The 22585-nt window shown below is 37.2% G+C and overlaps 1 protein-coding gene across 3 annotated transcripts in view; it reads left to right on the top strand.

The window, feature by feature from the left end:
- Positions 1-6092: 6092 nt before the first annotated feature.
- CAB39 (calcium binding protein 39) overlaps positions 6093-22585 on the top strand; it is a gene marked incomplete at both ends in the record, with an annotated part of 49049 nt that continues 32556 nt past the window's right edge. For all 3 annotated transcript variants that reach the window (XM_079709636.1, XM_079709635.1, XM_079709634.1), the window contains one exon: positions 6093-6206. In XM_079709636.1, coding sequence (XP_079565762.1) covers positions 6093-6206 — 114 coding nt within the window. The remainder of the gene's footprint in view (positions 6207-22585) is intronic.

Genomic DNA, 22585 nt, shown 5'->3' with positions numbered 1-22585 from the left:
CAAAGCAGTCAGATTGCCTAAGAAGGTCAGTGCCTAACAGTCCTAACCGATGGTGTTACCCTTCTAGTTTCCCGGTGGGTGTTCTGTATGTTCTCCAGCGGTTTCTTGGTATGGAGCTTTGTACTCTGAGGAGTATTAACCTAACAGAACAGTGACTTGAAGTTTTTGTGCTTTGTAAGATGGAGGTGACCATTTCTGCTATCATCGGGTCTCCATCTGTTTTAGAGAAAAGAGTCGAGTCCCCATGCAAAAGACCACAAATATAGAGCAAGTGATAAAAAGAAAAAAACATATCAAACTGTTAATGCTAGCTGTCCCTATAGGCTCTGCAGGTGATTTTCACTTTCTACCTTGAGCAGTCCTTTAATGTTTGAATTTTGCGTGATGAATAGTATAACCATGTTTTAAAAGCTAGAAGTTTAACACTCAGTGATGGACATAGATGCAGGAGTAGATAGAAAAACTTCAGTTATTCTGACTCCCAGCCTAGCCCTCTCCTCCCTACCCCAAGGATATAGAAGCTAGCCAAGGACTGTGCTTATGTGAACAGTGGCACAAAAAGCAACCCCACCCACCTTTTTAAAGTGATTTCAGTGGGTCAGTAAGTGTCCCAGTCATCGTGGCAACCAGATTTTCAAGAACATCTCCTAGGGGCGATATTGGCCCCATTGACAACCACTGCCCTTTGTGGAGAATAGCGAGGGTCTACACTTGATGTCTGTAGGGACAGAGAGATTTAGAAAACAGAATTTTCTGAAATTGTGAACTGATTATATGGAAGAGTTAATGAGTGGAAAGAGTCTGCTGTGGTGACCAGGTTTTGTGATTGGGTGAACAATGGATCCATTCACTGTGAAGGGGAATTTAGAAAAATAGGCAGGACTTGGGGATGAGGTTTGAGTTGCCTTGAGGACATCTTTCGGGAGCAGTAGTTAGAAATGTAGGCTGATTGGTCGGGGCTGGAGGTAGATTTCAGGTTGTTGAAAACGTGGGTAGATGAGATCACTCAGAGAATATAGGGTAAGAAGACAGCCAAGATAGAACCTTAAAGGACATCACCATTGGAATAAAGTTGAGTCATTGAGTTAAAGGCAGAAAGAAAGGGCATTTGGAAAGACAGAAAAACAAATGCGTGAAACCTAAGGGGTGTAACAGTGCTAAATGTTCCTGCAAATTCCTTTCATGCAGGTTTAGCATGTTATTTCATAAATATTAATTTTAGTTTAAAAGCATGCTAAATTATTCCCCACCCCTGTCCTCCCTCCTCCCAATTTTCAAGTTAAATTTCTCCTCTAACTGTTCTTTACCTTTGGGATTCAGGCATACACCACTAACCAACCATCAGGAGCACGCTTACCGCCGGTGTGCGAGATGGTAGGCACGGGTTTCCACAGCCCTCTAAATGCGGACAGTGGCTGGCGTTCTGCCAGTGGCATTGGTAGTTTTGACTCAGCCCAAGGAATCCTACTGAGGTTTATTATGAACGAATTTTTTTGAAGGGATGGGGAAATGAGTATTTGAAAACTAAATGAAGTTTTTCAATTATAGTACGTATTTTTGTCCATTTTCTTCATGAACTCTAGTTATGTCTGAAACATAGTTTAGGCAAAACGTAGTTTAAGAAAAAATTTGAATGTACAGAATAGTTGAGTGACAATGAAAACCCATATATCCATTTAGATTTAAAAATTAAGATTTTTACCATACTTGCAAGTTTGTGGTACTCTGGCTTAGAGGTAGTTGGCATATTTAGGGAACAGAAAGGACCTCAGTGTGGCTGGACCTCTGTGCGAGTGAGCCTCTGTGGGCTGTGCGAGTTGGAGGTGGGTAAAGCTATGGTAGGGAATTTGGATTTTACCATAAGGGCAATGAAGAGTTATTGAAGGGCCTTACTCAGTGAACTCTTGCTGTTATTGTTCCCTGGAATTCTCTCAAACACATATGACAAAGGAAGAAAGTGGGAACTGAGAGTCAGGCAGGTGAAAGGTGTCTTGTAACCGTTTTATCCCTTGTTTAACCATTGCTACTTCCAGCTTTGGCATCTCCATACTCTTGGGATTGTCAGTTCCAAAACTCAGACATGTACCTGAGTGTTTCACATCCTTCAAGAAGACAGAACCCTGTGAATAGTTCTGCTTGATGGTGGACCAGGCCCCTTTCAAGGCACCGTCTCCACTCCTGGGAGAAAGCAGTGTGGGCTGGAGAGTTCACTCTCAGTGGTGCCTTTGCTATCATTTGAGCACTGTTGGAAGGTCATGAGTTGTTCTGTGAAGGGATTCACTTCTATTGCTTGTAAGGACTGAAGTAAGGAGACTGAAGCTTCATGCTCAACCCTTAAACTAAGTTTGTATGTGGTTCCAAATCTTCATGTGGATTTCAGGTGGTTCTTTATTGTCTCTAAAATTAGTTAGTGATTCATGAAATCTAGGTTAGTCATCCATATTTTTTTTAGCTGTGTGTGTGTGTGCACATGCACATGTATGTAACATTAAATAGCTTTCTTACTTATAGATCATGATCAAAGTTTGCTAGTTTTATTGGCTCTCACTTTGGAGATGAGTAAGATTAGTAAATTGGCAGCCTTACTTTTCTGTATCATTCAGCCTTCCGTGGAAATGTTTTATGAATAGTACTTTTTATGTATTACGGCTAGATTGTTTTATATTATTCATTGATTTCTTTACACTTAGTTTTATGTTATCAAATTATACATGTGAAATTGAAGGACGCAAATAGTTACAAAAAGGGCTTGTAAGAAAAAATACCAGTCCCCCACTCTCTTCCTGCTCCCCAGAGGTACTCCCTCTTTTGATCAATTGTTTTGGGATCTTTCTCCCCATCTTTAATGAACATGCTTATATGATACATCCATGATTTCACCATATTACTGGTAACATTTGCCTCAATAGCTGCTTTTGTTTTCTTTATTAAAGTCAGTAACACGATAAATACTTAGTAGCTCTGTCCATATTAATCTAACATGTTTATTAAAACTTTTATTTCTTAAAGCATTTTTCAGCCTTTTAGCAATGTTCTAGGCACATGTATTGGCTACCTACTTGGTCATCACTTAGCAGCCATTCATGAATTTTAAACTTTTCTATGTTTTCAATTAATTATTTAAAAAGTTGGAACACTGAGTGGCATACATTAGCATAAGCTTAATGCAAAGCAAACTTAGACATAAGAAACAAATTCTAATGCAGAAGTTTTAAGGGGTATTATTTCCTTGTTTTTGACCCCCCAAATCTTAGTTGTGTTGATTAAGAATTGGTGGATTTGAGGACGTAAATGAAAGAAATAAAAGGATTTGTTTAATTATTGCACTCAGGCTTTAAAGTAAGAACTATATGATACAGTTTTTATTTATACATTTTATACTAAAGTTATTTATATAGTTCTTATATTTATTCTTTTACTTTTTAATTATACTTAGCTGTATTTTTTTAAACAATAAATAAAAAGAATATTTAAAGCGTGTGTATGAGGGACGGGGAGGGCAGAGAGAAAATACAAGCATGTCATGAACAGCTTCAGCATTGGGATTGGATTGGAATCTGCCGAGGAGTGTCCACTTCTTGTTTTGGGTACTTGTTACTAACTGTATTTCCTCAAAGTATAGTTTTTGTTTGTTTGTTTGTTTGTTTTGCGGTACACAGCCCTCTCACTGTTGTGGCCTCTCCCGTTGGGGAGCACAGGCTCCGGACGCGCAGGCTCAGCGGCCATGGCTCACGGGCCCAGCCGCTCCGCGGCATGTGGGGTCTTCCCGGACCGGGATACAAACTCGCGTCCCCTGCATCGGCAGGCGGACTCTCAACCACTGCGCCACCAGGGGACCCCAAAGTATAGTTTTATTAGTTTATATGTTCTGCAGAATCTTGGCTGCCTAGTGTATTAATTAAGAGGAATGATTGTGTCATGCTTCCCTTTTCCCTCACAAAAACATTTTATATATGTATTCTCTTCTGCAGCTGTACTCTTTTTGCTATGACCAATATTTGGTGTGTGGTAGGACTTTTTTTTTTTTTGTAGGACTTTTTAAAACCCCCTTTGCCCTGGAAAGTCACTTCTTCCACCATTGAGCCAGAGCTGAAAATATCTCTGTTGCATGGCACCCTAACATTTCCTGCAAAATTCCATTAAACATTCCCACCCTTTACCCAGCATTGACTTGTAGCATCACTGCTATTATTTGTGGAGTACAAATAGGGAAGATTATATTTTCATAGGACTTATCATGAGTGTGAATCCACTCTGTTTATAGAGAAGCAGGCTGCATTGCCCCCTACCCTTCTTCAAAAAAATAAAATAATTTAAATAAATAAATAAATAAAAAGAAAAACGTAATGGAAAAGAATGATCCAGAATTTGGGTCCCATCTTGCCAGGTAATCAGAGAGAAAATATAACAGCCACCTGTAGTTGATCCAAACTTCTTGTCGTAGAAAAAATATTTAAAAGTAAATTTAGAACCTGTGTTTGAGGACATTTCCCTTTGGATAATGAAGATGTGGTTTTAATGTGATCAAAAGAGGATTTATAAGCTGACAGAAGGTGAACTATATAGGTGATATTTGGGTATAGAGATTGGTCAAAACAGATCATATCAAAACATGTCAAGAAATAACATACTTGTTCATGATTTAGTTGTAAGCTTCTTGTTAGCATTCATTTGCACATTCTTTTCCCCTAAATGTTTATTTGTAAACAGATATGCAGTTCACTGTATCTCATACTTTAGAGAAAAAAACATTCCAATACTTTGTTCCAGTGAAGTCTTAGGCATAGGTCAAAGGAAGTGTTATGATGCTATTCAACAGAGATATTTTATGTTGATGGGGAAAAAAAACCAAAGTAGGGTTGAGGTATCTGAGACCCACCTCTCCCCACTTTGGCAGAGGTGGGCAGTGGGTGCCAGGGATGGTTAAATACAGGAGTTTGGAACTTCACAGTTTGAAAATCACTCATCTAAGTGATCTATAAGGTTCTTCGGAAAAGTGTTGTCTTTTGGTATCTTATATGAGATTGTTTAATGCCTGTGAGTGTAACTTAGTTTATTTAGTGAAAGAAATTGTAACTTCTGACATGTTCCCAAGTTACTTTCATTGCTTATCTTGTTAACTTTGTTTTTTCATGGTGACTTTTTGGAATAGTCGATGTCCTCCTTTTGCATGATGTAATATTGTGGTTTATGTGGTTGAAATGTTGTTTTCTGCTACCTGCAAAATTTTAAGAACTTCCAGAAGTTCATTGTCCCCAGACTTTGTCAAGTGAGTTCCTTCGTGGGATATAGTCATATCCAGGCAGAAAAAGTACATGTTGAAACCGTCACTTTAAGAATTTGAGGATCTGATGGGAGATTTGTCCAGGGTTCTCTCCAGCCCTGAGACCATAGGATTGACCGAAGAGGAGGAAGGGTGTACCCACAGGATGCTTAGGAGGAAGCAGCATCAGCATGAACACTGGAAAAGGCGCAGCTGGAGAGACCTAAAGAGTGGGTCTGTTGCTAGTGCTTTTTGGCTAAGCTCCTTACCTAACTTTTTACCTCAGTTTCCTCAACTGTGAAATAGAGATATCTATTAATTGGAGGTATAGTGTGGTGATTAAGGACGCTTTGAATCAAGACAGACCTGAGCTGGTTTTACCCCTTAGTACCTTGAGGCAGTTTCTTAACGTCATTCACCGTTACCTGTAAATGGGAGTAGAATAATGTCCTCGGGGAATTGTTTGAAAAGATCCCATAGATGATGGATTCAGTTGCTTAATAGGGGTCCCGGCAGTGCTAGTTACCCTCCATCATCAGCACCATCATGTTCCTCCTCAAATGGGTGGTTAGGAGAGCAGGGGATTAAAAAGGTATTTTGAAAAGTACAAAGTGTTCTGTAATTTTATTATCATTTCTCATATATTTGTGGGTTTCCTAGTCGTGATTTTGAAAGCGATGTAAAGTAACTTTCTCAAACACTGTTTTTCTTCTCAGATTAGGGTTTAGAAAGTATGTCTTCTATCCACCTCACTTTTTCTCACTTGTACCATGTGCTGTGTCCCCAGGTGAAGCAGGCAGAGCGCAGTGAGGTACCGGTCGCTGCCGCCATGCCGTTCCCATTTGGAAAATCTCACAAATCTCCTGCAGACATCGTGAAGAACCTGAAGGAGAGCATGGCCGTGCTGGAAAAGCAAGACATTTCTGACAAAAAAGCAGAAAAGGTATGTATTTGGCTTTATTTTATATTTTTAATCTTTTGATTAGGAGCAAATGTAAGACAAGTTATGAGGTGATTTCTAAAAATCAGTAAATCCCACTTTGGGTTTATTTGGGGTTTTTAAAATTTAGTCCTAAAGTGACATTTGCTGGTGCTTAAACACCACGTGTTTTCTCCTGTACTACCATCTAACAAATACATTTTTAACTTTTTTCTCAGTTTTTCATTTGAGGTTTTCAATTTTATTTAAATTTTTTTTTCATTGTTGATGTAGTTTATCTCATTTCTGAAATCAGTGTTTCTACTGGTAGTCCTCTTAGGGAGATAACCTCTCCTGATTTTCATCTTCTTCTACCCAGTCACCACAGTCCAAAACCTGACTTTCATACCAGTCTATCCCCCCCACAAAAAAATCATCTTTCAATAAATAGTATGAACCTCTACTTCCTAAGGGGTTTATGAACTGATCCCGACTTCCATTCCTACTTCACAAAAATTCTCATGACCTTTCTTATGGACCTCAGCGGTAGCCTCTTTAGGGCTCTTTCTGAAATATCTCCCCTGCTTTAAACCTTCAGTTCAGCCTTCTCGCATAGCACATGAGACCCTTTGTGACCTGGCCTGTGCTTCTCTAGGTGAATTTCACCCGCTTTCTCCCTTTTTCTGTACGCTCTAACAATCTCCGCTTGTCTCTGTTCATTGAAAGCAATTAATAGCAAACAATTAGCCATACTGTCTTTGTCTTGTTTTCACCCCTGCACCATTCTCCCCTCAGCCCCCATTCAGTTTTCAGAACCACCCAATTCATTTTTTTCCCGTATGGCTTCCCAGAATATTCCCTCTCCTGGCCTTACCCTTACCCTCTAGAATGAATCTACCATTTGGCCACCTCCTTTGGAAATGGCAGGAGTGCTGCCATCTTCAACATGATTTTATTTGTGCCATATTTTTGTCTTCCTTACTAGACCTTGAGCTCTTTGACCCATGTGTCATTTCTGGCCCACCTGTGCCCTCCACAGTACCTGTCTCCCATGGGCTGGATGCCTGATGATTCATTGGATGAGTGTTTGATTGGAACAGGATTTTCCATCCTATCTTTTATTTTAGCAGGTTGTTTTTGTTTTGAATTGACACTTAAACTGCTTAATTTCTACCATCTTTTTAAGTCTAAGACTGTGGTTTACCTGTATTCTTATAAAGAAAGGAATTTCACACTCATGGGATTAAGATTTGTAATTATAGGCTATTTAGTTGTATCTTTCTGTCATTGGAAGCAATCTACAATTAGTGAAATTTTCTATAATTCAACTTTACTTTAGATCTTCCATGGAAATTCTAGACAGTTTCTTGCATACCTTAGTAAGAGATGTAGATTAATGTTAATAATATGATGAAACTAACTTCTTTTAAAGATGGCTGTTATGTTATTTTGGTTGAAGTATATAAAGAAAATCTGGCCTCATACAGATGCATAATTGGAAAAGAGAGGAGTATTTTAATAGCCTTTCAGATAATTTTGAGTGTTTTTTGATACCACAGCAAAATTCAACAGTTGATAGTTTCTTGGGTGTAATAGACTCAAACTGTATAAATGAACTTTCCGTACTCAGTACTTTGAAAAGGTCCTTTATCCATGCATGACTTTGTAACATGCACTGGTCATTTAGAAACTATTGGATCACTGAGTTACATACATCTTCCAAACGTTGACACATTATCCAATATCAAAAATTCACATTTTAAAATATCACCACTGTGATCTCATCAGAAAAGTTTTGGAAAGTGGTCAAACTTACTTATGTTGTATTCAAATTTCAAAATTCAAATCTGGCAACAAATACTGTTTGTTGGTGGTTTTCCTTAAGAAGACAGGTTCACTTTGTTTATTTTTGAGAAAATGTCTGCCAAATATACAAGCCGGAATAATTTGTCAGTTTTTCTTTCAAGGAAAAGTGATGTTCCATAAAGAAAATAGTTTGTTCAGCTCATGACCCAAACATTATCATACAAGTACTTTTCTTCAAGACAAGCAGTCATACTTCAGTAAGGGGCAGAAGGTGCTTTATGTGTACTTCCTATTAATCACACCAAGTGTTAAAAAGTTGTATGTATACTCAGGTCAAAATTTAATAAAATGAATTTTTTTCCTGCTTTCTCATGACACTCTTAAGTGAAACCGTTTTTTTAAGCTGAGTGCGTGATGATGAAAACTACAACGATAACTACTACAGTTTGTTGTCACTGCCTTGACTCAGGCTAGAGGTCAACACTATCAGTGCAAATGGCAACAGTGGAAAAAGGCACATTATGTGTTTACATCGATATGAAAACAGTTTTGACCTCATGGACCCCTTGAAAGGGTCTCAGGGAACCTTTTTTGGTAACACAGAGTTTGAGAATTCCTGCTCTAAACCTAAGCAAGAATAGACCTCCTGCTAAATAAAGCAAAGAAAATTATGAATTTGAAAAATAAATTTTATTTCAAAGGAAGGGGACAACTCTGAAGATTGAAGAGCAATCAATGCAAATTACTTATCCTGAAATAGATTAGAAATAGGGAGGAACACCCTGAACTTTCTCATTTCACTGTCTTATCAAGATTCAGAAGGAAATAGTACTAATGCAAATGGTGAAGAGGGAATGAGACCTGAAAACAATGGAAGATGAAAATATAACCTCTAAATTAAAAACCATGAAAAGCAACTTCGACATCATACTTAAGACTGAAAACTTGAATGTAGTCCCATTAAAACCAGGGTGCTTGCTATGACTTTTTATCTAGAGTTCTGGAAATTCTAGGCAATGCATAAAGAAACAGTTTAGAAATAAAAAACACAGCTATTTCAAATAAAGAGGGGAAATTACAATGTTGAGATATTCATATATCTTTACAAAACACAAGAGAATCAGTGTGAAAATTAGAGTTCACTAGGGCAGCTAAATACAAAATTCACAGCTTCCCTAAATACCATCAAAACGATCTAGAAATTGTAATTAAAAAAAAAAGTTTTATTTACAGTAGCAACAAAAAAATAAGGTGTCTGGGAATACTTTCATCAGGAAGTATGCAGAACCTATATGAAGAGAACTATAAAACCTTATTCAGAGGTACAAAAGAATACTTGGTCCATGTTATTGGATGGAATATAGTTGAGATGCCATTTCTTATCAAATTAATTTTTAAGCTTAAAGCAGTTCCATTCAAATCACAGCAGGATCTTTTTGTACCTTGACAAAAAATGATTCTGAAGTTGTGGAAGAGTTAATAAAATAGCTACAAAGTTGTGCTGGAATTTAAGGAATATGAATTCTACTTTGTTTTGAAGCAAAACACACATTTCACACATCCACTCACAGTCTTTCCAATCATGGTTAATGATACGCCATCCTTCTAGTTGTTCAGGCCAAAAGTCTTGAGTCATCCGTGACTCCTTTCACACTTCCCAGATTCAATTCATGAGCAAATACATCCACTTTATTGCGGGGGGTGGGGGGGAAGGGGGATGTTAAAAAGCCAGACTCTAATGACCACTTCACCCTGTTTTCTTAGTTACCACCTGGGTCTGAGCTACCATTATCTTTGCTCTGGATTACTGCAGTATTCTTCTAACTGATCTCCCTTGCCTTTCCACAACCATAGTGATTCTTTCAAAACATGAGTCAAATAATATTTTCCTTAGAGTAAAAGTCAAAATCCTTAACAAGGGCTGAACTAAGTTCTACAGGTCAAATCCTGCCTAGGCCTGTTTTTGTAAGGCTCATGAGCTAAGAATGGTTTTTACATTTCTAAAGGGTTGGTTTAAAAAGCAAATCTTGAAGATTATGCAACAGAGACTTTATGTGGCCTATAAAGCTTAAAATATTTCCTGTCTGGTGGTTTTACCAAAAAATAAATGCCCACCCTTGCCCTGGTCAGTCAGGCCCGTGACCTCAATGGTCCCTTCTCCTAGTATTCCCCCCACATTGGCTTGCTTTTCCTTGTGTACTTCAGTCACACTCCTGCCTTGTGGCTTTTGCATTGGGCTGTCCCCTTTACCTAGAATGTTCTTTCCCCAACTCTCTGCTTGCTAACTCCCTTATTGCCTTCAAGTCTTTGCTTAAATGTCACTTTTCACCCAACCCCCTATTTAAAATGCAGCCTATTCCCCGGCATTCCTGTTCCCCTGGTCTTGCTCTGGTTTTCTGTGTATCACTTAACACCTTTAATATACTTAATGATTTTTTTTTTTTTTTTTACTAGTTCTTCCCTCTGTTAGAACATAAGCCTTCCAAAGACAGCTCAATAATTCTTTTTTATTTATTGAAAATGGAATACAGAGTTAACATAGTTCTGTCAAGGTAACTCTTCTAAACTCTTAATTTCTACTGAATAGGCTAAAACATGTATTACTGAGAGTGTTGTAATAATTTGTATGTTGAGTTTATGACCCAATAAGAGGGTATCCCAGCCAGATATCTTCTGAATTCTATGATGGTGGCCAAGTATCACATTCCCTTGTAGTGCTACCACCCACAGAAATAGTGAGATAAATGACCCTTCTCAAGAGGTCTACCCTTTTGGTCCTAGTATCTTCCATATAGTTTTGTGTTTATTAATTATCTTGCCCTGTAGTTCAGGATGCTTAGTGGACACTTTTCATGATTGGATGAATAATTATACCCAGTGGATATGATTAGTGGATAACTCTGAGCACCTAGGCAGGGTTTTGGTGATCTGTTGCAGGATACTGTCCCCAACTTTAAACTTTTAATAACATTTATTGTCACTGATTTATCTGAGGAGAATTAAAAGGTTTAATTAGCAGAGCTTGTGAATGATAAAAATTGGAGAAGGATAGAAAACTCTATAGGTGACTAAATCAGGCACCAAAGAAGGGTCAATTAGCTGGGGGTAGTGGGGCAGGAGTTGGAGGAAGGACATGATTGTAACTGATAAAATGCAGTAAAGATAAAAGTATAGCTCTGTACTAGGGTCTAAACAGATGAGATACCAAAGGAGAAAATACAACATAATCACTAAAAATATTTGCTTAAACCAAAAGAAGGCAGAAAAAGAGGGGAAAATGACTTTAAGGAACAGATGGAACAAATGGAAAACAAAAAGCAAGATGATAAACTCAAATGTACCATATCAATAATCACATTAAGTATAGATGGTCTGAACACCCCAATTAAAAGGCAGAGATTGTCAGGTTGGACAAAAAAGTCCTATCTGAATGGACCTAGAGATTATCATATTAAGTGAAGTAAGTCAGACAGAGAAAGACAAATATCATATGATATCACTTATGTGGAATCTAAAAAAAAATGATATAAATGAACTTATTTACAAAACAGAAATAGACTCACAAACATAGAAAACAAATTTATGGTTACCAAAGGGGTATAGCAGCGATAAATTAGGAGTTTGGGATTAACATACACACATTACTATATATAAAACAGATAAACAACAGGGACCTACTGTATAGCACAGAGAACTGTATTCAATATCTTATAATAACCTATAATGGAAAAGAATCTGAAAAGGAATATTATATATATGTATAACTGAATCACTTTGCTCTACACCTGAAACTAACACAACATTGTAAATGAACTATATTTCGATTTTTAAAAATGGTAAAAAAAAAAAAAAAAAAAAAGAAAAAATCCTAACTATATGTGCCTACAAGAAATGCACTTTAAAGACAATGACACAATTAGGTTACAAGTAAAAGGATGGAGAAAGATATACGATGTTAACACTTGTCAAAAGAAAACTGGAGGGGCTCTGTTAATATCAGACAAAAATAGATTTCAGAGCAAAGAATATTATCCAGGATACTTATTTCATGATAAAATAGGGGTCAGTTAATCCAAGGGACATAACAATCTTAAATGTTTATGCACCTAATAACAGCTTTAAAATAAAGCAAAATAAAACAAAGCAAAAACTGATAAAACTAGAAGATGAAACAGTCAAATCCACAATTATAATTGGAGATTTCAGTACCCCAATCTCAATGACTGATAGAAGAAGTAGGCAGAAAATCAGCTAGTAAAAGGCTAAATGTATGTGACGTATACCTGTGATCACAATGGAATTAAATTAGACATCAATAACAGAAAGAGCCTTGGAAATATTCCAAAATATTTAGAAACTAAATATCATACTTATAAATAACTCATGGATCAAAGTTATTTGAGTGGAATAAAAACATATCAGAGCTAGTGAGATGTTGCTAAAGCATTACTCAGAAATTTTATAGCACTAAATGCATATGATAGAAAAGAAGAGAGGTCTCAGCTTCTACCTTAAGAAAGTAGAAAAAGGAGAGCAAATTACAAAGTAAGGAGAAAGGACATAAATAAAGATCAAAGCAGAAATTAGTTAAATAAAAGCCAGAGAAAACAATAAAACCAAAACTGGTTCTATCAGAAGTTGAATAAAATTGATAAAATCTAGCTAAGACTCATCAGGAGAAAAAAACAATTACCAATATCTGGAATAAGAGAGCTGACATCACTACAGATTCCACAGGTATTAAAAGGGTAATAAGGAAATATTATGAACAACTATTTGCCAATAAATTTGACAACTTAGATGAAATAGGCAAATTCCTTGAAAGACACAAATGGCTCAGCTCAAGCTCACTCAAGAAAAAAAATAGATAACCTTAATAGCCCTGTATCTGTTAAAGTAATTCAAAATTTAGTTAATAATCTTCCCACAAAGAAAAATCTAGGCACAGATGGCTTCACTAGAGATTTCTACCAAACATTTAAGGGAAATATAACACAATTTCTACACAAACTTTTCCCAGAAAATTTATGAGGAAGAAATAGTTCTTAACTAATTCTGTGAGTCCACGATTATCCTGATACCCAAATCAAGGACATTACAAGAAAACGATAGACTAATATCCCTCATGAACATAGACGCAAAAATTCTAAACCAAATTTTAGCATTCCTGATAAAAACTCTGCAAACTAGGATAGAAGAGAACTTCCTTGACCTAGTAAAGGGCATCTATAAAAACCCTATGGGTAGAGAATGGACTTGAGGACAGGGGGAGTGGGAAGGGTAAGCTGCGATGAAGTGAGAGAGTGGCATGGACATACATACACTACCAAATGTAAAATAGCTAGTGGGAAGTAGGTGCATAGCACAGGGAGTTCAGCTCTGGGCTTTGTGACCACCTAGAGGGATGGGATAGGGAGGGTGGGAGGGAGACGCAAGATGGAGGTGATATGGGGATATACGTATATGTATAGCTGATTCACTTGTTATAAAGCAGAAACTAACACACCATTGTAAAGCAATTATACTCCAATAAAGATGTTAAAAAAAAAATCCTACGGGTAGCATTATACGTAATGGTGAAAGGCTCACTTATCTCTAAGATCACGAATAAGACAGGGATGTCCACTTTCACCTCTTCTATTCAACTTTGTACTTGGAGATTGCAGACTATGCAGTCAGGCAAGAAAAAGAAATAAAAGGCATGGAAAGAAAGAAGTAAAAACTGTATTGATGACATGATCACCTACTCAGAAATGCTGAAGGAATCTACAAGAAATGTAGTTGAGTTACTGTATGAGTTTAGCAAGGTTACAGGTTATAATATTGATATACAAAGAGCAGTTGTATTTCTCTATAGTAGCAATGACAAAACCAAAGTTGAAATTTAAGAGCATCATTTGGAATAGCATCAAAAAATATGAAACACTTGGAGATACTCTGACAAAAGAAATGAAAGACCTGCACGCTAAAAACTACAAAATATTGCTAAGAGATGAAAGACCTAAGTAAGCGAGAGATACACCATATTCATGGGTTGGAAGACTCAATATTGTTAAAATGTCAGTTCCCTCCCAAATGATTTATAACTTCATTGTAATCCCAGCAGACTTTTTAATAGAAATTGACAAGTTGGTTCTAAAATATATATGGAAATGCAAAAGACCTAGAATAAAACAGCTTGGAACAAAAAGTTGGAGGGTTCACACCATCTGATTTCAAGAATTATAAAGCTGAAATAATCAAAGCAGTGTGATATCAACATAAAGATATGTTAGATAGACAAATAGATCAGTAGAACAGAATAGAGAATCCAGAAAGAAACCTACACATGTATGGACAATTTTTGACAAAGGTGAGAATGCAATTCAGTGGAGAAAGGACAGTAGTTTCAACAATTGGTGCTGAAACAATTTGATAGCCACATGTGCAAAAAATATGTTGGACCCATGCCTCATACCATATACAAAAATTGATTGAAAATGGATTACACAACTAAATGTAAAACCTAAAATTATAAAGCTTCTAGAGAACAGGAGAAAAATCTTCACGACCTTGGGATAGGCAAAGAATTCTTAGATATGACACCAAAAGCATACTCAATAAAAGAAAAAAATAATAAATTGGAATTCACCAACACTAAAACCTTCAGCTCTTCAGAAGACACTGTTGAAAGCATGAAAAGACAAGTCACAGACTGAGGAAAATTTTTTTTGCAAAGCATATATTTGATAAAAGATTACATCGAGAATATGTGAAGAACTCTCAAAAAGAAAACAAACCAGTAAAAAAAAAATGGATTAAATATACAGTTCACCAAAGCTGATACACAGATTTCAGGTAAGCACTTCAAAAGATATTAACCTTAGGAAATTGCAAAGTAAAGCTATGATGAGATACCACTTCACACCTATCAGAATGGCTAAAATTGAAAATACTGGCTATATCAAATGCTGGTGGTTATGCAGAGCAACTGGAACTGCTGGTGGGAATGTAAGATAATACAACCACTTTGGAACAAAGTTTGGCCGTTTCTTGAAAAGCTAAACTTACATCTAGCCATTTCACTCCTAGGTATTTACCCAAGAGAACAAGAAATATATGTCCATACAAAGACTTCTACATAAATGTTCATAGCAACTTTATTTGGGATATCCAAAACAGGAAATTGCCCAGGTGTGTGAATAAATCAGTTGTGACACATCCATAGAATAGAATACAACTCAGCAATAAAAAGGAATGAACTATTGCTGTACACAACATGAATGAATCTCAAAATAATTGTGTTGAGTGAAAGAAGCCAGACTATAAAGAGTACATAATGTATAATTCTGTTTATACAAAACTCTGTGAATAGCCATAATGACAGAAAACAGATCAGTGTTTGCTTTGGGGTTGGCAGGGATGTATGTGGAGGGTTAGAGTGGGGTTGGTGGTATGAGGGGATTACAGTGGAATCATGGTGGTGATGGGCATGTTCACTGTCTCGAGGGCTTCAGAGGTGTGTACAAAAGACCAAAGTTATCAAATTGTACTCTTTAAATATGTGTGCTTTGTTGTATGTTAATTATAACTCAATGAAGAGAGAAAAAGACTATCTGTGTACCAACTGAGATATAGGTGGCTTAGAAACCACAGGTGTTTGCCCTGAGAATAAATAGATCATGTAATAAAGCACCTAAACAAGAGTATTGAAAACCTAGGTTGCAATAATAGAAAAACACTAAATTCAAAGTGATCATCTGCTCTGTGTAGATAAGTCCATATTTGAGGATGTAGAGAAACCAGAGTGTATTGAGAGGGGAGTGGCCGGGTTAGTACAGAAATTCAAAGTTCTGCCATAAGAAACAGTTGAATGAACTGGAGATGTGATGTAGAGAAAGAATAAAATTGGAGCCCTAGAGCTCTTAGTAAAATGTTTTTAGGGGATCATCTAATATTAGATAAGGGAAGCTTCCAGACAGTGACAGGAGATAGAATTAAGGCCCCGTGAGTGGAGGAAAAACAGGGAGTCCAGTTTCATCCTGATGTTAGGGAAAATAATAAGTAGAAGTTGGCTTCCATGGGAGATTGCAAGGTTCCTGTCTCTGGATGTGTATTGGTGTGGGCTAGGTGGTCACTTAGGTCTTTTAGAAGGAATTCAAGCTTTGTATGATTGACACACTGTTATATCCAACGCCATATTTTGCAAGGTGCCTTTGTAGAGAATAGGCCTCCGTCTTATTTTGAGGTAGAATTATTTGTTGTTATTATTCTCATGATCCACATGAAGAAAGCTCTTGTTTCCTAGGACACCTGTGATATTAGAATCAGAGGTGGTATTCACTCCTAGCTCTGCCAAACCCATGGTAAAGTTTTGTCTGTTTCTGCTTCATTCATTATATCTGTGGGCATTTTCTCATTCATTTCTTGTGATCTTGTAGACAAAATGATAAATATAACATTTGAGTGTTTCTTTCTTTCTTTGTAGTGTGTTGATGTTTTTACTTGTTCTGTATGGTGTACAGTTGCCATATTAAGACTTGTCTATAATACAAATAGATTACTCTCTTAGGGACTGTGCCGTACCTTTTCAAGAGAATTTGAAAACTACTTTCCTTATACTTTTAGAAAACACGGTTTATCTTACCATCCCTATTTTTAGATAATTGGGGCATGGGAGTGGGGTGGAGTGGAATTTGTTCTCTCATTGCTGATAGCCCCGTAGATCTGCATACATAATGACTGGTTCCACACTCTACCCACTGCATGCTGTGTAAAGAAGGTATAGCTGCCTTGCTCAGCTTATCCTTGGTTCCCTTCATCACTGTGAATGCATGTGTTCACAGTGTTGAATAGCTGTATTCACTCATTTCATGAGAGGAGTAAGTTTGCTGGCATATTTAAGAGGGGGGAAGGGAATAGCCTTTTCAGAGCATAGCCATTTAACAGTGACTCATGGTTACTAAACTTGTTTAGAGTAATCTTTGACACCAGAAGGTTATTAATAGGTTTTTTTTAGTCCATGATCTTTCAGCTTAGTATACTCAGACATTTTCTTTAGTAGAGATGCACATATATGTGTAGGATTTTTTTTTTAATTTAGAAATTAATATGATAATAGAATTGGTCTCATTATTAAGTATTTGGTACCAGCAATATTTCTCAGTTTACTTTTAGATTCCATCTCACATCCTTTATCTTAATTTACTTTAAGAACTTCCTTTTTTTAATGAGATCATCTAATCCCTTTTTGAGGATGAATTAATATTTAAGGCAGTAAAATAGATTGATATATATTTAGAGGACTTTGTTTAAAATGATTCTTTTGCTAAAGAGTGGGTATAAAGAAACTCAAAAAAAGAGAAGAATATAAGACAAAATAATAAATGATTTAAGCCCCCTCCTCCTCAAAAAATCTGGGTTCTTTGAGGCGTTTCTCAATAATTATAACTAGTTACATGTAAATTATACATGTAAATTATAAGTTACATGTAAATTATACACTTGATTGTGTAAACTAATAGGGAGCAGAAGCAAGGAAAATTCTGCTTAATCATTTCAAAATTGTTTCTAAAAAAGATGACTATAAAGAATGATTTGCATTTGAATTATGTTTCCTTATGCTGAGTTCCATCCTTACAGTAGTTAGTGGGACAGTTTTTTTTGCAGAAGATAACAATAGGAGTAATTACTGTCATCACTTTCATTGTCATGTTTTGCAGAAGATTCCCAACTTGATTGAATCCATAGACATTTTAGTGCCCTTATATATGTATATATGAGCAGATAGATGGACACGTGGATCAAGTTTTGTCCCTATTCTTAAGGAGTTTATAATCTAGTAGAGGAAATAGGTATGTAAAATAATATAGTGTAGAGATACTTGGAGGTATGAGTGAAATTCTGTGGGAACCAAGAGGATAAAGCAGTTACTACCTCTGTCAGAGACCGGGTACATTAGATAGCATTAGGTGACATTTGAAGTGGTTTAAAGGTGTTTGGCAGGCAGAGAGTGAGAGGGAACAGAGTGTGAAACAGACTAAAGCATGGCATATCCAGAAAGCAGTGACAAGTTTAGGGTGACTATAGGAGTTACTCGAGGAGAATGGTAGGAAGTGAAGCTAGAGATGTAGATTGTGGTAGATTGAAAAGCGCCTTATATACAACCTAAAGATAGACTGAGGGAGCTGAAGAAATCTGTGGTTGTTGTTGTTGTCCTGCTTTGTTTTAAATCTTTATTGTTAGATAATTTTTAATTCACAGGAAGGTGCAAAAAAGTATACAGGTACATGTACCTTATACATGTACCTTACACCCAGTTTCCCGCAGTGTTAGCATCTTACATAACTATATACAGTATCAAGACCAGGAAGTTGACATTGGTGTAGTCCACAGGCCTTATTCACATTTCACCAGCTTTACAGTTTTGTGAGTGTATGTGTGTAGCTCTGTGCAGTTTTATCACACGTCTAACCACTACCACAATCAAGATGCAGAGCTCTTCCATAACCGCAAGGCCCCCTCTTGCTATCCCTTTATAACCACACCCATCTCCTCTCCCCCATCTCTAACCCTTGCTGGCAACCACTAATCTGTTCTCCCAACCTATAATTTTGTTATTTCAAGAATGTTTTGTAAATAGAGTCCTACAGTATGTAACATTTTGAGATTGGCTTTTTTGCCCATTCAGCTTAATTCCCCATATATCTGTGCAAGTAGTTGTGAATATCAATAATTACTTTTGATTGCTGAGTAGTATTCCATTCCATGAAGGTACCATAGTGTGTACATAGGGTAAATGTTTAACTATTCACCCTTTGAAGGACATCTATACTGTTTCCAGTTTGGGCTGTTACAAATAAAGCTACTATGAATATTTTCATACAGGTTTTGTGTGAGCATAAGTTTTCCTTTCTGTAGGATAAATGCCCAAGAGTACAATTCTTGGGTAAGATCATGTTTAGTTTTATAAGAAACCCACCAACCTCTTTCCCATTACATTCCCACTAGTAATGTTTCAAAGTCAGAGATGGGGTGAGATTGGAAGTGTTGTAAAGATGGACATAATGGCAGAAGATTAACTTGATAAGAGGACTCTGATGACAAGGAAAGCTTAAGGGTAAGGAGGAGAAGCAAGATGTGAGACTAGATTTCTGAGGGAGGATTGAAAGGATTTGATGGGTGTCCACATTTAACTTCAGGTTCACATATCCTTTGGCCTTTCCTTCTACCCACCAGATATTTTTCAGAGCATGAGTGAATAAACTGTGGCCCAGGTCAGCCCATTACTTGATTTTGTAAATAAAGTTTTATTGGAACACAGCCATACCCATTCATTGACACATGGTCTGTGGCTGTTTTCCTGCTGCAGTGGCAGAGTTGAGTAGTTGTGACAAAGACCATATGACCCACAAAAAGAGAGCTACCTACATATCTAAAGAAACTTGATAAGATACTTCTTTTAAATTTTTATTTATTTATTTATTTAATTTTGACTGCGTTGGGTCTTGGTTGCAGTGTGCAGGCTTCTCATCGCAGTGGCTTCTCTTGTTGGGGAGCACAGGCTCTAGGCTCACAGGCTTCAGTAGTTGTGGTGTGTGGGCTCTAGAGCGCAGGCTCAGTAGTTGTGGCGCACGGGCTTAGTTGCTCTGCGGCATGTGGGATCTTCCCGGACCAGGGCTCGAACCCGTATCCCCTGCACTGGCAAGTGGATTCTTAACCACTGCACCACCAGAGAAGTCCTGATAAGATACTTTTGATGAGATAGATTATAGCAGGATTCTTATTTCATTAGAAATCGGGGGTGTGGTGTGCAAGGAAAGTGTTGTTTTGTGTTTGTTTTGCCTTGGTTTTTAAGGGTTTTTTTTTAACCATTTTTAAAAATTGAAGTATAGTTAATTTACAATGTCGTGTTACTTTCAGGTGTACAGCAGAGTGATTCAGATATATATATGTGTGTGTATATTCTTTTTCAGATTCTTTTCCATTATAGGTTATTACAAGATATTGAACATAGTTCCCTGTAGTGTACAGTAGATCCTTGTTGTTTATCTGTTTTATATATAGTAGTGTTTACGTGTTCATCCCAAACTCCCAACTTATTGCTCTTCCCTTCCCTGCACTGTCCCCTTTGGTGACCATAAGTTTGTTTTCTGTGTCCGTGAGTGTGTTTCTGTTTTGTAAATAAGTTCATTTATATCATTTTTTTAGATTCCACATAGAAGTGACATCATATGATATTTGTGTTTCTCTGTCTTACTTCACTTAGTATGATAATCTCTAGGTCCATCCATGTTGCTGCAAATGGCATTATTTCATTCTTTTTTATGGCTGAGTAATATTCTTGTTTTGCTTTTAAACTTAATGTTCCACAAACGTGCAAAGGGTGCTCTGGAGAAGCAGGCAGGCCATGGTTTCAGGTGTTCTTTCTCCCTTCATCCACTTTTTCAATTTTACCTTATCCTTGTTTGTATATTAGGGTTCTACACAAGATCTTTACTTTGAAAAATGATGGCAGCAGGATTAAGAAGTGTGATTATCAGTGGCCCCCAAAAGCACTTAAAAAAAACCCACTGATTTCGATGACCTCTGACATCTCTTCAACACTTAAGATCTTGTGATTCCATACTGAGGCATCCCTTCAGACTTAACATATTCAACTCAAAAATTTATTTTCTCTGCCCCAGAATTGGTCTCTCTATTCCTGACTGACTGGTTTAAGAAATATTGCCTTTCTGGCTCAAAACCTTAGAGTCATCAGATTCTTTCTCTTTACTTCAGTATCTTTTTGACGAAGTCCTGTTCGTTTGAAACCATTATGTGAGGGGAGAGGAGGCCGAAATTTGCAGCTTCTCCCTCTTTCCCTTTTTGTAAGCACTCTGTAGGTAATGTGGGAGCGCGGGTGTGTGGGTGCATATGTGTGTGCAAGAGATCTATGCTTCCTTCATCAAGCCTGATAGTTTTAATTGATTTCTATATTTCTATCTATATGAAGTGTTATGTGTTAGTAATACGTTCATTCCAAAAGTTCAGAAAATTCAGCAGAGTATAAAAGGCAAAATAAAGCTCATCCTAATCCCACTCCCACATGAAATGACTACTGTTAAGATAGTGCGATATCCTCACAGATTCTCATGCATATTCTAGCTCTCTCCCTGTCTTTCTGGGGCTGGTAAGTTACTAAACACGAGGTCCTGCTATTCTAGGTCCTGGTTTGTTTTTCAATTTTTAAAAAAATTATTTATTTTATTTTATTTATTTATTTTTGGCTGCATTGTGTCTTCGTTGCTGCGTGTGGCTTTCTCTAGTTGTGGCGAGCGGGGGCTACTCTTCGTTGCGGTGCGCGGGCTTCTCATTGCGGTGGCTTCTCTTATTGCAGAGCACGGGCTCTAGGCACGCGGGCTCAGTAGTTGTGGCGCACGGGCTTAGTTGCTCTGCAGCATGTGGGACCTTCCTACCAGGGATCGCACCCGTGTCCCCTACATTGGCAGGCGGATTCTTAACCACTGCGCCACCAGAGAAGTCCCTGTTTTTTAATTTTAATGTTAACATCTTTGCATGTCGGTATAGATGTACTTGTTTTTAAAGCTTGCCATAATCTTCCATTTTATGGGTACACCATGATTTAACCAGTTCAGTGGGATAACTTTTAGTTCTGATCCTTTGCTATTGTAAATGACACTGCTTGTACTTAACATCTTTGTGTAATTATCTGTTTCCCCAGGGTAAATTCCCTAGAAGTATAATGGGTGACTCAGAGATTGCAGCTTTTAAGGCTTTTTGATACATTTTGCTAAATTGCCCTCCAGTAAAGTTGTACCAATATATTTTTCCACTACCAGTATATCTTCTAGAAGTCTTTGCCTCTGATAGGAGGGGAAAAATGTTTCATCATTTTAAGTTAACATTATGATAAAGTAGAATATTTTCTTTTAAGGTTATTAGCCTTTTAATTTCTGAATTAGCCATATCTATACTTGAAACATTTTACTCTTGCTGTGTTTAAGTGTGCTTTATATATTGGTAAGTTAGGCTTAACAAGTAACTTTATCTATTAAAAATTGGGAGCCAAGGGGAGGGCAGGCCCAGTGTTGTACTCCAGCAGATAAACTCTGTACCTCCATCTGTGATTAGACACCTCCCACCATAAGACCAGTTTGGGATCTACTGAGTAGTTGGGCCTTGTTGGGTCCGGAAGAGGTGTGGGTGATAAGGGCTACGAGCACTTCAGGGATGTGGTCTGGAAGCATTAGTAGGTGAGTGAGTAGCTCCTCTGGTCTTCTAAAAATGTATTTTTGTATCACAACTTGGTATCTGAGTGGTTGCCACTGATGACGGTAAAATGGTACAGGGATGGGTACTGTGGAAACATTGGGTTTAAGGCAAGAGATTTAGTATGAAATCTGAATTCTTGGAAGTCTTGAAATAGGCCACTTGTACAAATGTTTGGCTTGCTAGTTGCTTTTTTTTCCACCTCGTATTTTTTTTAAAGAGAAAACAGGCAGTGGGAAGTCTCATAGCCTTAGTTCTAATTAGGGAAGTCATTATGGGCACGACACTTAAAATTTTGAAGTAGTTACTTGTCTCCTCACCCTGGGAGGGGAAGAAGTATAGTTCTG

Source organism: Hyperoodon ampullatus (assembly GCF_949752795.1).
Source record: "Hyperoodon ampullatus genome assembly, chromosome: 8".
NCBI classification, from domain to species: domain Eukaryota; kingdom Metazoa; phylum Chordata; class Mammalia; order Artiodactyla; family Ziphiidae; genus Hyperoodon; species Hyperoodon ampullatus.
Note: the sequence above shows the minus strand (reverse complement) of the source record. Positions and strands in the feature narration are given on the sequence as shown.